General features: G+C 43.3%; 1 protein-coding gene across 4 annotated transcripts in view; it reads left to right on the top strand.

Moving 5' to 3' along the window:
- Nucleotides 1–14,573, top strand: part of myh14 (myosin, heavy chain 14, non-muscle) — a 31,618-nt gene that overhangs the window by 12,186 nt on the left and 4,859 nt on the right. For 3 of the 4 annotated variants that reach the window (XM_069695789.1, XM_069695790.1, XM_069695788.1), the window contains 36 exons: nt 293–385; nt 494–557; nt 931–1,029; nt 1,185–1,328; nt 1,443–1,657; nt 1,753–1,905; nt 2,094–2,267; nt 2,561–2,734; nt 2,845–2,959; nt 3,374–3,442; nt 4,553–4,758; nt 4,878–4,999; nt 5,284–5,353; nt 5,443–5,603; nt 6,660–6,768; nt 7,159–7,290; nt 7,418–7,624; nt 7,798–7,935; nt 8,133–8,256; nt 9,049–9,220; nt 9,332–9,544; nt 9,669–9,813; nt 9,908–10,114; nt 10,316–10,420; nt 10,645–10,797; nt 11,068–11,316; nt 11,425–11,538; nt 11,622–11,720; nt 11,807–12,019; nt 12,125–12,286; nt 12,379–12,507; nt 12,728–12,816; nt 12,903–13,026; nt 13,145–13,353; nt 13,748–13,856; nt 14,358–14,530. In XM_069695789.1, coding sequence (XP_069551890.1) covers nt 293–385; nt 494–557; nt 931–1,029; nt 1,185–1,328; nt 1,443–1,657; nt 1,753–1,905; nt 2,094–2,267; nt 2,561–2,734; nt 2,845–2,959; nt 3,374–3,442; nt 4,553–4,758; nt 4,878–4,999; nt 5,284–5,353; nt 5,443–5,603; nt 6,660–6,768; nt 7,159–7,290; nt 7,418–7,624; nt 7,798–7,935; nt 8,133–8,256; nt 9,049–9,220; nt 9,332–9,544; nt 9,669–9,813; nt 9,908–10,114; nt 10,316–10,420; nt 10,645–10,797; nt 11,068–11,316; nt 11,425–11,538; nt 11,622–11,720; nt 11,807–12,019; nt 12,125–12,286; nt 12,379–12,507; nt 12,728–12,816; nt 12,903–13,026; nt 13,145–13,353; nt 13,748–13,856; nt 14,358–14,530 — 5,234 coding nt within the window. The remainder of the gene's footprint in view (nt 1–292; nt 386–493; nt 558–930; nt 1,030–1,184; nt 1,329–1,442; nt 1,658–1,752; nt 1,906–2,093; nt 2,268–2,560; nt 2,735–2,844; nt 2,960–3,373; nt 3,443–4,552; nt 4,759–4,877; nt 5,000–5,283; nt 5,354–5,442; nt 5,604–6,659; nt 6,769–7,158; nt 7,291–7,417; nt 7,625–7,797; nt 7,936–8,132; nt 8,257–9,048; nt 9,221–9,331; nt 9,545–9,668; nt 9,814–9,907; nt 10,115–10,315; nt 10,421–10,644; nt 10,798–11,067; nt 11,317–11,424; nt 11,539–11,621; nt 11,721–11,806; nt 12,020–12,124; nt 12,287–12,378; nt 12,508–12,727; nt 12,817–12,902; nt 13,027–13,144; nt 13,354–13,747; nt 13,857–14,357; nt 14,531–14,573) is intronic. The other variant, XM_069695791.1, reaches the window with a different exon arrangement.

Below are 14,573 nucleotides of genomic sequence, written 5' to 3'. Positions count from 1 at the left end.
ATGACAGTGGTTCTCAACTGAGTCTTCTTAGTTGCCTTTTGATAATTTAAGAAATCAAATTTTAAGAAATTATAAATGAAATATATAATAATAACACAATAACATGTGTCATTGTTATTCAAGGATGAATCATGCTTTTTTTTTTTTTTTTTTTTTTTACATAACAGAACAGTAGTTAACTCCAAACAGCAGGATAAAAGGGCGCATTTTTAGAAAAAAAGTTATTTGTTGGAGCTTTTTTTCTCTGAAGTGTTGTGTTTGAAGCTGATCGGATGTCTCCTGTGTGTCTCAGGGTGAGCTGGAGAGACAACTGCTGCAGGCTAACCCCATACTGGAGGCCTTCGGCAACGCAAAGACTGTCAAGAACGACAACTCCTCCAGATTTGTACGAGCGGACTACATTAGACAAGCAGATAATGTTTATAGTCAACTGAAAGTTCTGAGGCTTGAGGCTAAAAATGGACTGAAACATAAACCGCTTCTTCTTTTTCAGGGTAAATTCATCCGCATTAATTTTGACGTGGCTGGATACATTGTTGGTGCCAATATTGAGACCTGTATCCTTTTTAAATGAAGTAACAGTTTTTGAAAGATGCATCATCACTTGCCTCTTTCCTTAAGAGCATAATTGTGTGAAAACCCTATCATTATTGTGATTGTTTGTTAATGAGTAACAAATTCAGGTGTTTTCTAAAACCTGATTTTTATTGAACCGCTTGCCTGTAGCTTGTCCCATTTGTAAAAGGATCCAAAATGTATTTTCTTAAAAGGTTTATATATACGGTGTACAGTATTATAATTGTATGTACTGGTTTAAAAAGTCAAAATCAGTAAATGTAGACGAAGACTAAAGTATAATTATTTTTTTTTTCACTTTTTCCATTAAAATTCTATTTTTGGCTGTACATGTCCTTGACCGTTTACATCCAGACCTCCTTGAAAAGTCCCGGGCCACCCGTCAGGCCAAGGATGAAAGGACCTTCCACATCTTTTACCAGTTGTTATGTGGAACTTCAGAGGAAACTAGAGGTGGAGATGTCAATTAAAGTGACATTATTAAACAGTGCATTACTATAGAACACAATATATGTCATGTTTGTGAAATACACATTCATAAATTGTGTCAATGTCCTGTAGTAATGCATGTCTTATTGACTTAAATTTCTCTGTTTCACCCTTCCTAGTGGACCTGCTTCTCGGAACTGCTGATGAGTATCGCTTTCTCAGTGGAGGCTCCATCCCTGTTGCTGGTCAGAGTGATTCAGAGAATTTCACCCAGACCATGGACTCAATGGCTATAATGGGCTTCAACCCTGAAGAGTTACTGTGTAAGAGAAGGGTTTAAAAAGGAGAGAAGTAAAAAAAAAAAAAAAAATTAGCCTTTTACATATATAATCCCTGCTATAAATCACCTTGGCTCTTCCTGTCTTACCTCTCCTCAGCCATGCTGAAGGTGATCTCCGCTGTGCTCCAGTTTGGGAACATATCCTTCATGAAGGAGAAGAACCAGGACCAGGCATCCATGCCTGACAACACAGCTGCTCAGAAACTGTGCCATCTGCTGGGCATCAACGTGTTGGAGTTCACCCGGGCCATCCTCACCCCGAGGATCAAAGTGGGCCGAGAGTATGTACAGAAGGCCCAGACGAAAGAGCAAGTAAGATTTTATACGCAAAGACGTTTGTGCTTGCACAGATAAACAGACATGTGTCCCTGTAAGGTATATCTAAGTGCACATATCTCCTCTTCTAGGCCGACTTTGCTGTAGAGGCCTTGGCAAAGGCAACGTACGAGCGTCTGTTCAGATGGCTGGTCCACAGAATCAACAGAGCTCTGGACCGCAGACAGAGACAGGGAGCCTCCTTTATTGGCATCCTTGATATTGCTGGATTCGAGATCTTCCAGGTGTGTAACTTGATGTATTGCATGTGTTTGCAATAAAGGACATTACAAATGTGCAGGAAAGTTTTTCTTTATTTTTACTTTTTTTTTCCATTACTAATCTTAACAAATTCAACCGTGTCCATGCTCTTCCATAGTTTACATTGCAAGAGTTATTGAATGTTTTTTTTTTCTAAATTCCTCCTCTGCAGCTAAACTCCTTTGAGCAGCTGTGCATCAACTACACCAACGAGAAGCTGCAGCAGCTCTTCAACCACACCATGTTCATTCTGGAGCAGGAGGAGTACCAGCGCGAGGGCATTGAGTGGAACTTTATCGACTTTGGCCTGGACCTTCAGCCCTGCATTGACCTCATCGAGAGACCGGTACATGCGCGCTTATTACCTGTCCAGTGATGACAATATAGATGCTGACAATTGAGATGTATTTTCCATCCAAATAGTGTGTGTCTGGGAATAGTAGGGCACTTTAGATTAAGTGCAGGTTATGGATTGAGCCTTTCCAGTTAACTACCCTCAGCTACATGAACTGATGAAGTAAGTCAAGCAAAGAAAATGATAGATTCACTCAGTCACACTACGCTTCCATATCTTGTTATTTTGAACGATAAAATGCATGAATACATTTTCACAGTCATTTTTTTCCCTGTCCTTGTCAGGCCCACCCACCTGGTGTCCTAGCACTGCTGGATGAAGAGTGCTGGTTCCCTCGGGCTACAGATCGCTCATTTGTGGAGAAGCTGTCTGGCGAGCAAGGCAGCCATCCAAAATTCTTCAAATCGAAACAGCCACGTGGAGAAGCTGACTTCTCCATTATTCATTATGCTGGAAAGGTATCCCTTGTGTTTTAACATCTTCCATGTCTACCATCAATCTAACCTCGCAAATGTCTTGTTGCATCTTCTCACCTTTTGTCTCTTCCATGTGACCTCCCCACCCTCAGGTGGACTATAAGGCAGATGATTGGTTGGTGAAGAACATGGATCCTCTGAACGACAACGTGGCGTCTCTTGTCCACCAGTCGTCTGATCATTTTGTGTCCGAACTCTGGAAAGAGGGTGAGACTGATGGATTCACACAAACATTACCTGCTCTGTACATTAAAAATTTAACACATGGATTTTGTAGGTGTACAGTAAATAAAAATGAATATAGATATCAGGGAAATTGTACATTTAACGTGAATAGAAGAATATTTTAATGCTAAGTATATTTTCAAATCTGTCAAATGTAGATAACGCTTTTTCTGGTGCTAAATGTATTAACTTTACTACATTCTCTCTCTTCTCCTTCTCTATCATATTCTTCTTTCTACCTCTCTGCTCTCACACCTTCCTCTGTTCTTTCACCTTCTTGTCCTCTCCTGTTTTGCTTTATCTTTTCCCTTTTGTTCCTTCCTCTCCTCTTCTTTGGTGCTTATTCGGGCTCCTTTTCTCATCTCACTCCCTGTGCTGTCCTGCTTCCTGCATCAGATATTCAAACTCTTCCTCGTGTGTACTTCTTTGACTCCTTTGCCACAATACAGGCTAATGGCTCCGACAGTAGGTCTTTTTTACCTCCTCACAATTGCATTCCTCATTCCCACCCCTGCTTATGTTACTCTGTTGTCTTCTGGCAGCTCAGTTTCGATTGCCGTGTGCCTTTTGTGTCATTTTTGTTTCCTTTTTTTTTTTTTAGTTGGTATTTGTGTTGTAGTTTCATAATGCTTGCATTATATTGTCACTGTGCTCTTCTGTCACTCTATAATTGCTCTTCACAAAGTTTTGGCTTTTAGTAGCAGTGCTGTGATGTGAAGCTTTTTCCTACGATCTCTTTTACCACTCTTTAGGATCAGGGTAGCAGCATGCTCTCTGTTAGAAACACATTCATGATCACATAAGAGTTGTGCTGTGCAGTAGTGCCAGAAAAAAACTTCAATGAGATCAGTCCTGCAGACAGAAATGTGATCTTGAATTAGATACAGAGATGCAACATATTGCTTCACAGTACCGACATTTAAATGGTTAAAAATGTTTCATGTCATAAATAAAAAAAAATATTATTGTTATTTTAGCTGAAATGACATTTAATAAGGCGGAGCACACCTGTTGCACAGGGACGTCACTTGAAACTTGCTTCTGAATGGCGATATTTGCCTCTAGGTCTTTCTGCCTTCTGCTCTCTGTGGCCACAATAAACAATTCATTATCAGTTGTCATTACCAGCTCTGAAATGCCATATTGTTGCATCTCTCGTACACTCATTACAACTGTTAGATCAGGAACAAAATAAATCACGATGGTCTTTTCCGGCAAACCTGTAGTCGTGCCTGTCTAGACATGTCCAAAGCTAACTTGTTAAGCTTGAGAAGCTTTACCTATTAGACACCCTTATTGTATTGGGACTGTGTGTGTGTGCGTGTGTGTATCTCACTGGCTGTGCAAATATATGCTATTGTTATAGGCTTCAAAACCAATGGATATCCAAATCCATCCAAAACAATCTTTGTCCAGAGCCATGAAAGCAGATGTGAGAGCAGGTGTAAAACCATTACATCATCTCATTAATCTGATATTCATTCAGACATCAAATGCAAAAGCACATCTGGTAAACTCTCCAACTAATTTCTAATTGCTGCTGGAACTGAAACCCCGCTCTGTGTTCTCGTCCAGTGGACAGGATCGTAGGTCTGGACCAGGTGTCGTCGGGAGAGAACAGCGGACCGGTCACATTCGGAGCCGCAGGACTGAAGACGAAGAAAGGAATGTTTAGGACTGTTGGTCAACTCTACAAAGAGTCTCTCACTAAGCTGATGGCCACACTGAGGAACACCAACCCCAACTTCCTGCGCTGCATTATCCCCAACCACGAGAAGAGGGTGAGATGGGGGGGGTTTTGGATGAGAACCGATAACAGTGGAAGAAACCGGAAGTTAACTGCAGGAAATCTTAATGTGACTTTTTTTCTTCTGATTCTTCACTTGTCTCTGTCACATAGGCCGGTAAACTGTCACCTAACCTGGTCTTGGACCAGCTCAGGTGTAATGGTGTCTTGGAAGGGATCCGTATCTGCAGACAAGGTTTCCCGAACCGCATCCCGTTCCAGGAGTTCAGACAGAGGTCTGTGTTTGAGATTATCATCACACCAGTCTTTGAACCATCTGCTTCACTCACACACAGACGCACGCTCACACACACACACACATGCACACACACACACACACACACACACACACACACACACACACACACACACACACACACACACACACACACACACACACACACACACGCACGCTCCCCTAAGCACCCTCTCTGACACCTGCTAATGACCCATTTTACAGGTCCTCAGCCTGATACCTCTCGTTCAAACACACTCTTATAAAATTACATTTGTCTTTCAGATATGAGATCCTAACACCTAATGCCATTCCTCGCACGTTCATGGATGGCAAGCAGGCTTCAGAGCTCATGGTAAGTTTTCAGTATCTATAGCTTTGCAGTACATTCTGCAGTCTTTCAGATGCTGGATTGACTAACTATCATCAACTGTCCCTGTTCAGATCAGTGCTTTGGAGCTGGATCACAACCTGTTCAGGGTCGGTCAGAGTAAAGTCTTCTTCAGAGCCGGAGTCCTGGCTCACCTGGAAGAAGAGAGAGACCTGAAGATCACAGACACCATCATACGCTTCCAGAGCGCCTCCAGAGGCTTCCTCGCACGCAAGTAAGACTATTTCTTAAACGTAAACCACAGCAGACAGCTAAAGGCAGTTTATTTAGGTTCTATTGCTGTGACATGTCATTACTTTTCAAGCCTGTTTTATTTTATGTCTAAATTTTAACCTTAATATCAATTAGAATTATTTTTTTTTTGTATTTTATTTATTTGATCTAAATTAAGTCATCAGCTAGTCAACATTCACTCTCTGCTAACTGAGGTGAAAAGAATGGAAGAAGACAAACATGTAAGACAAGTGGGGTCTCTGTGTAACAAGCGCTTGCTTGCTGCTGTGCAGTGGGCAGTTTTGTATTTCTCTCTTAAAGGAGCATTAATATTTAATCTTTTGTCAGCCCTATCAGTGACTCAGGAATTGCAACAGCATTGAAAGGTATTTGGCGAAGCCTGGGAATGACATACTCGTTCAAGTTATATGTTTATATTGGAGACTAACTAGTTAGACAAAATACTTCTTTTTTTCTACTGATTCATCATTTGACTGACTAACCTGGCATTTGGCAAGTTTATTTGTAAGCACATTTAATACACAAAAGAAAGAAAGTGTTTTACATAATGCATCATAAGCCTTAAAAAGAATAACAGCATAAAAACACTGACATGTAAATTCAAACCAAGTGTTCCTGGTAATGACTTTTACCAATAAAACTGATGCTTTTTTGCTTGACAACAAAATATTTTATGAACCCTGACAACTCTAGCAAAGTAAATATTAGTAGAAAGGTGTGGTGGAGCACAGGTATACAAATTAGTATACAAAGTCCAAAATCAGCACTTATAACAGTAAGTTGTTGATCAATGACCTTATCAAATACCTGACGATGTTATGCAGCGTTATAGTCCAGCAAAGAAAAAAAAACATTTGACATAATGCTAAAAGGTTTATTTTATCATTTGGTCTAGGTAAATACATGTTAATAACTTAAATTAATTTACTTAGATGCTTACTTGGATACAGCCTGTCACTTTTAATTATTTTAGAGGTTAGCTTCAGGTGGACATGTGCTTTTGTTGATGGATCCTGGCTGTTTTTTCTTGTTTCAGAGCCTTTTTAAAGAAGCAGCAGCAGCTGAGTGCTCTGAGGGTGATGCAGAGGAACTGTGCTGCTTACCTCAAACTCAGGAACTGGCAGTGGTGGCGACTGTTCACGAAGGTACTGTGCACACAACTACATCACAACATGAACGTGAAGTACGCAGCGCATACATCTTAAAAATAAACTAAAAATTTCAGTGATGTTGCTTAATCTATTTTGCTTGAATTTAGTTTATTTTAGCGGCACAAAACAAAATGTACCATTTGAAAAAGATTTCCTGAAATCTTACTTTCAAAATTAAAAAAGGGAGATGAAGCTCTATAAAATAGAATTGAAACATTGCATTAGAGACAGTGTGTTAAAAGAAAATCTGAACAATGATTTTAGATCCATGAAAAATGAATGGAAAAAGAAAATCAGCCTGATTCATGAAATTAAAACCTCATAGCCTGCCAGAATGGGGCTATTCTTTACATTGATCACTGGCCTTTGATCTGTGCCATCCAGGTGAAGCCCTTGCTGCAGGTGACCCGGCAGGATGAGGAGATCCAGGTCAGGGAAACCGAGCTTCAGAAGGCCAAGGACAACCTAACCCGCGTGGAGCAGGACTTCACTGAGCTGGACAGGAAGCACACTCAGGTGAACAAACCTCATCTGTGTTCTGCTGCCTGTCCGCCCCTGTTCCACCTCTGCTGAAACCTCTCTCATTGTCTGAATCAGTGCCTTACTCATCATTTCTCCTCCTACTCTCTCTGTCATGTTCTAGCTGATCGAGGAAAAATCAGTGCTGGCTGACCAGCTGCAGGCGGAGGCAGAGCTGTTTGCAGAGGCGGAGGAGATGAGGGCGAGGTTGGCCAGTCGGAAGCAGGAGCTGGAGGAGGTGCTGGGCGAGCTGGAGAGTCGCCTGGAGGAAGAAGAGGAGAGGGGTGTGCAGCTGACCAATGAGAAGAAGAGAATGCAGCAGAATATACAGGTTAGGATGGATACTGAGTTTTTTTTGTCAGAACTGTCAAAGAAAGTTAGTGAAGTGACATTAAAACAAGGACTGAGTGTAGATTTTTTTTTGCTTCAGATTGCTCTTTCTTGCACCATCAGTCCCCAACCTTTAAATGTTACTCAAATTGTTTTCTCTGTGTTTTTTGTCAGGACCTGGAGGAACAGTTAGAGGAGGAGGAAAGTGCCCGGCAGCGCCTCCTGCTGGAGAAGGTTACCCTGGAGACCAAAGTGAAGAGTCTGGAGACAGACCTGCTTACTGCAGTGGAGCAGAGAGACCGGCTCAGCAAGGTGGACATTAAAACTTTGTCTGTCTGTCTGTGTACATGAAACATTTAAACACTAATATATCCCTCTTGCAAAACAAACTACTCTTTCATTACTGTGTTACAACACATTTATACACTGTGTATATGTTGTATCTCTTTGTGCCAGTGTTTTTTTTGTGCATCATTATATACACGTTTTTGTACATTTTCTCTGAGCAGGAGAAGAAACAATTTGAGGAGCGTCTGAGTGAGGTGACCGACCAGCTCACTGAAGAAGAGGAGAAGACAAAAAGTCTTAACAAACTCAAGAACAAACAGGAGGCTGTCATCGCTGACTTAGAGGGTAATAGTCCCAAAATCAGTCATTTTTATGTCCACACAAGTCATCATATAAAAATCAAGATCAGGATTTTGACATCCACAACAACTTCATCTTAATCTGATGTGACATTTATTTTTTGAGTAAGCATTGTCATTCTACAGGCAACTTGCTCGTGTAGTGTAGCTATATTTTTTTTCTCTTTTATATGAGCTGGCATAATAGGACAGCATTAAAATGAACAGCTCCATTTTTATTTGTATTTAGACTGAAAAAAACACTGAAGAATTATTTTAATGTACTGTATATATGTATACATTTGAAATGCTTTCAATGTAAAGGAGACGGAATGTAATTTGAAAATATCTAAATATTATAAAAACATTACATTTACGATTACATTTTTATTTTTTTAAATCATTTTAGTCAATTGTGCAGCCCTGACCAGTGGAATCATTAGTATTTTATCACCCCGTTTTATCATAAAAAAGCACATTTTAAATCCTGCCATTTGCCCAAGCAAAGACTGAACCAGGCAGGCAGGAACATTTTTAATATATTTCTTAATGTAATGTAATGCAATGCTAAATGTTGGCATATATACAGGTATATGTAGGTGTATCTACATGTGTGTATACAGGGGCTGATTAGATGAGTTGGAACAGGTGAGGTGAGTGTGGCAGACAGGTAACTAGGAGAGTGGAAGTCCGAGGACATCTGGTGGATGGATGGAGTAATGCAGGAGTGAAACAACTGAGGGTTTTTACTGTTTAAATTCTGTCATCTGATTCTAACCTGCTTCATCAATATTTGCAGAGCGTCTGAAGCGCGAGGAGCAGGGTCGCTTAGAGCAGGAGAAGTGGAAGAGGAGGATGGAGGGCGAGTCGGTGGAGGCTCAGGAGCAGCTGTCAGACCTGGGCATGCTGGCTGCTGAGCTGAGGGGCAGTCTGACTCAGAAGGAGAAGGACATCACCAACTTGCAGGGCCGGTGAGACTCGGGAGGAAATCTCATAGACGCAGTCACACAAATAAAAGCCTGTAATGAACCTTTGAGACTTCTTTTTCTTATTCATCTCTCTTTCTTTTTCGCTCTTGTCAGGCTGGAAGAAGAAGGTGCTCGTCGTGCTGAAGCTCAGAGGGCACTCAGGGAGGCCTTATCTCAAGTGTCTGAGCTTAAAGAGGAAGTAGACAATGAACGAGGGATGAGGGAAAGAGCAGAGAAACAGAGACGAGACCTGGGGGAGGAGTTGGAGGCTCTGAGAACAGAGCTAGAGGACACTCTGGACACCACGGCTGCACAGCAGGAGCTTCGGTAAATAATGAGAGCAATGATTTTTGTTGTCAGATCAGGACTGAAAGGAAAGTGTAATAAAAAAAAAAAAAAGAATTAGAGCAAATTATTGTTGAATATATTTAACACCCTCAAATCCACACAGGTCTCGACGGGAAGCAGAATTAAGCGATCTACAGCGATGTGTTGAAGAGGAGACCCGCCGCCACGAGTCCCAGCTATCAGAACTCAGAGTCAAACACAGCTCTGCCATAGACAACCTCCAGGAACAGCTGGACAACAGCAAGAGAGTACGAAAACACACACACACACACATGCATGCATGCACACACGCATGTACGAACATGCCACTCATCATCGTATGTCATACATGTTCTCTCTCAGGCACGTCAGTCCCTTGAGAAGGCCAAGGTGGTGCTGGAGGAAGAGAGGCAGAATCTGACCGCCGAGCTCAAGAGCCTCCAAGGTGGCCGCACGGAGAGCGAGAGGGGTCGTAAGAGGGCCGAGAGTCAGCTGCAGGAAGTCAGCGCCCGACTGGCTCAGGCTGACAGAGAGAGGGAGGACAAGGAGGAGCGACTGCACAAGCTTCAGGTGCAAAAGGATACAATGGCACTGATGTTAAACCTTAGATTTAGGTGTAACTGTTGATTTCTTTTTTTTTTTGTCCGTTCACACAGGTGTTGCTTTTTGTTTTTTCACCTTTACAAAAGCAGATTCTTGTGCTGCAGTAAAGAGCTACTGTTTCTGTTTTGTTGGTAAAGTTACCTTTATAACCTACTGTGTCTCTTTCAGTGTGAGATCGAGGCCCTCTCCGGCAATTTGTCCTCGTCTGACTCCAAATCTCTTCGGCTCTGTAAAGAGGTCAGCAGCCTGGAGAGCCAGCTGCATGATGCCAAGGTAACAAATACAAGCAGACACCAGGGTTGGGTCACATGTGATAGTTGTCTTTGGATGTTAGGCTACAGACACTTTCAGCAACTTCTCCTAAGAATAGCAATAGTTTCTGTAGAATCTTAAACAGAATCCTCTTCTTGAATTTTAGGAAATTGAAAGAATTTTCTCACACTTGTGCTGTCTGACGCCAGGCCTTTTTTTCTTTGCCATCTGTTCTTCTCTTTTAGGAGCTGCTGCAGGATGAAACTCGTCAGAAGATGGCTCTGGGCTCAAGGGTCCGAGCGCTGGAGGAAGAGAAGAACGGACTGATGGAAAGACTGGAAGAGGAAGAAGAACGAGCCAAAGAGCTGAGTCGGCAGATCCAAACTCACACCCAGCAGGTAAATCAGAGACCCAGGCGAGCTTTGTTCAACTCGACCCGCTGCTTCATATTATTTTGATCAATATCAGTTCACATTATTCCATGAAAATCTAAAAAAAAACACTAATTGCATACATGCAAATATTACATAAATATTTCTCATATTTAATGTACTTCCCAATAATTAAAAATGTTCATGATAGACCAAAGACAGTGGTTCAATGGGAATTTGTAATGAGAAGTTTCACCAAACATACTGACATTCATAAACCTCTGCTCACCTTTACAGCTTGCAGAGCTCCGTAAGCAGTCAGAGGAGGTGAACACTGCGGTGGAAGCTGGTGAGGAGACGCGCAGGAAACTCCAGAGAGAGCTGGACAGCACCGTTCAAAGGGAGCGACAGAGGGAGGAGGAGAAAGAGAGAGTGGAGAGGCAGAGGGAGCGGCTGAGGGAGGAAATAGAGGACATGACGCTTGCCCTGCAGAGAGAGAGGCAAAACTGCACGGCCCTCGAGAAGAGGCAAAAGAAATTTGACCAGGTTAGGAACGCAACAGTTTGCTCACATGCACACGTTTCAAAAATCTAAGACTCAATATTTCAGAAATGTCCTCTTGTTACAGCAACTTTGTGTCCTTCCTTCCCTCAGTGTCTGGCAGAGGAGAAAGCGGTGAGCGCTCGGCTGGCAGAAGAGAGGGACAGAGCAGAAGCAGACAGCCGAGAGAAGGAAACCAGACATCTGGCGCTGTCCCGAGCCCTGCAGGTGAACTATCCGAGAGACAGCACATGAATATTGTCATGTTATCTGTGATTATAGTGGTTAATTATCTGGGTTTCTGTATGTAGGAGGCCCAGGACCAAAGAGAAGAACTAGAGAGGGCCAACAAGCAGCTCCGTCTGGAGATGGAGCAGTTGGTAAACCAGCAAGATGATGTCGGCAAAAACGTAAGAATCAACCTCTTGGGACTCTTTTATTTCTTTGTTTCAGTCCTCAGTGAGTCACCGCTTCTTCTATGCTTCCTTTGCGTTAGGTCCACGAACTGGAGCGGACCCGGAGGACTTTGGAAACAGAAGCCCAGAACTTGCGAGTTCAGACACAGGAGCTGGAGGAGGAGCTGGCGGAGGCGGAGAACTCGAGGCTCAGGCTGGAGGTCACCCTGCAGGCGCTTAAGGCTCAGTTTGAGAGGGAGATCAGCACCAGTGAGGAGAAGGGAGAGGAGAAGAGGAGGGCTCTCAGCAAACAGGTAATGAGGTGGAGGAGTGAGGAAAAGCACCGATGTTTGTGTGGCTTTTGTTTTCTCTTCTTTCTACTTGTACTTTCTAACATAATGTGCTCCTTTCTATCCCAGGTGAGGGAGCTGGAGATCCAGTTGGAGGAGGAGAGGAGTCAGCGGTCTCAAGCTGTGTCGTCCAAGAAGCAGCTGGAAGCAGAGCTGCAGGAGTCGGAGGCCCAGGTGGAGACATCCAGCCGTGGCAAAGAGGAGGCTGTGAAGCAGCTACGGAGGCTGCAGGTGAAACAGAAACCCACACACACACATGTAAATATCACTTTTCTGCATGCGTCAAAGCAGTCGATTTTAAAATGTCTTTTTATTTGTCACAGGGTCAATTGAAGGAAGTTCTGCGTGAGCTTGATGAGACCAAGTTGTCTCGGGATGAGGTAATCGCACAGTCGAAAGACAGCGATAAGAAAATCCAAACACTGGAAGCAGAGGTCCTGCAGTTCACTGAGGTACGTCTATATGTGTGTGTGTGTGTGTGTGTGTGTGTGTGTGTGTGTGTGTGTGTGTGTGTGTGTGTGTGTGTGTGTGTGTGTGTGTGTGTGTGTGTGTGTGTGTGTGTGTGTGTGTGTGTGTGTGTGTGTGTGTGTGAATAATCCCATAAAAATATAAAGATACCCTGCAGTCACTGTGATTCATGCCTTTTCTGTCTGCGTCCATTTCCCTGTGCAGGAGCTGTCTGTGTCAGAGAGGCAGAGGAGGCAGGCTCAGCAGGAGAGAGACGAGATGGCAGATGAGATGGTCAACAGCAGCTCTGGAAAGTTAGTGTCACTTTACGTCTGATATATTCTGTCAATTAGAGGTTGTGCAGTTGTGTTGGTATTCCTAAAGTCGTGTGTTTGTCCAGAAACGCTCTGTTTGAAGAGAAGCGGAGGTTAGAGGCCCGAGTCAGTCAACTGGAGGAGGAGCTGGAAGAGGAGCAGACCAACTCTGAACTGCTGGGGGAGAGACAAAGGAAGACAGCTCTACAGGTACCGTAGATACACAAATCCACACACATCCACACATCCACAAGTGTCTCTGTCCCCTCTGTTTTCAAACGCATCTATATGAACCCATACTGTCGCCGCTCCTCCGCCTGTGCTGCAGGTGGAGACTCTCACAGTGCAGCTGCAGGGAGAAAGGACTCTGGCCCAGAAGGCGGACGCGAATCGAGAGCATCTGGAGAGGCAGAACAAGGAGCTGAAGAGCCGACTGGGGGAGCTGGAGGGAGCCGTGAGGGGCAAACACAGGCTCAGCGTCGCCGCCCTGGAGGCTAAGATTGAGTCAATGGAGGAGCAGCTGGAGCAGGAGAGACAGTGAGAGAAACTGACAAACTTTTACAAAGCATAGAGTTAAAAGATTTTTGTTAAGGCTTACTTTCCTCATGGTCAAAGTACATTTTAGTGTTTCATCTCATACTGGATCACCTCTAAATTCTCAAATTAAAACACAGTTTATTGGATTGTCAATAGGCAATATTTCAATCACGATTGAACCACACCATGAATATATAGTTAAACAACTAATGGTTTAATAAAGGCTACATTCACCACCCGTTTTTCAGCAGTTTCTAACAATAAAAAATGATGTTGGTATTTAAGTGGGTTTTTTTGGCAAAAAAAGATTGTCTGGGGACAAAAGAAAACTTGCTGACTGTCCTTAGAAACATGATTAGAAGTTACTGTGTTACTGAGCTTTTCTATCCCACAGGGAACGAGCCATTGCTAACAAACTGGTGCGGAAGACGGAGAAGAAACTGAAGGAGGTGATGATGCAGGCAGAAGATGAGAGGAGACATGCAGACCAGTACAGAGAGCAGGTAAGAAAATGAACGTTACCCTGGCGGCCCCAGCCAGGTGATCCACATGTTCATTTAGGTGTACGCAATATAGTATAGCCAGCGACAGACCATTAAATAATCATTTAATGGAGGTCAGGTCAGCTAAGCTTGCTGCTCTAATTGTGCCTGAGGGCACTTACAGTGTTGAAAAATCATCCTAAAATGAGTGATTTATCTGGCTCAATCCAACTTAATCCTAATCCTGCTCTGGCATCTGTGTTCATTGGGATGTTAGAATGTATTCCACCCAGCAAAATAGATCCCTCAATCACAGCAGAGACACTGACTCTCCTCCCAAAACACCATCAGCAATAATCTGCTAGCTCTAATCTGACTCCTGATCCCTATTCATCCTCCTGTTCCCAGACAAACCTCTCTTTAAAAAAAAAAAAAAAATCTCTGTCCCTTCTCTCTCTTCTTGCTCCCTTTTTTCCTCCGATCTCTACACTCTCTTCCTCCCTCCTCTCCCCTCTGCTGCAGCTGGATAAGTCGATGGTGCGACTAAAGCAGCTGAAGAGGCAGCTGGAGGAGGTGGAGGAGGAGAACTCTCGCTCCAACGCCCAGAAGAGGAAGCTGCAGAGAGAGATGGAGGAGCTCACTGACAGCAGTCAGAGCATGACACGAGAGATCACCTCCTTGCGCAGCCAGCTCAGGTACGCAGTGGTGTGTGTGCGTGGGTGTGTGTGTATGTGCTCG

The sequence above is a fragment of the Brachyistius frenatus genome, unplaced genomic scaffold (assembly GCF_029030835.1).
Source record: "Brachyistius frenatus isolate BFR_SWC_R1_liver_20210118 unplaced genomic scaffold, ASM2903083v1 Contig_20, whole genome shotgun sequence".
Taxonomy (NCBI): Eukaryota; Metazoa; Chordata; class Actinopteri; family Embiotocidae; genus Brachyistius; species Brachyistius frenatus.
The sequence above is the reverse complement of the archived record's forward strand: the minus strand, read 5'-3'. Positions and strand labels throughout refer to the sequence as shown.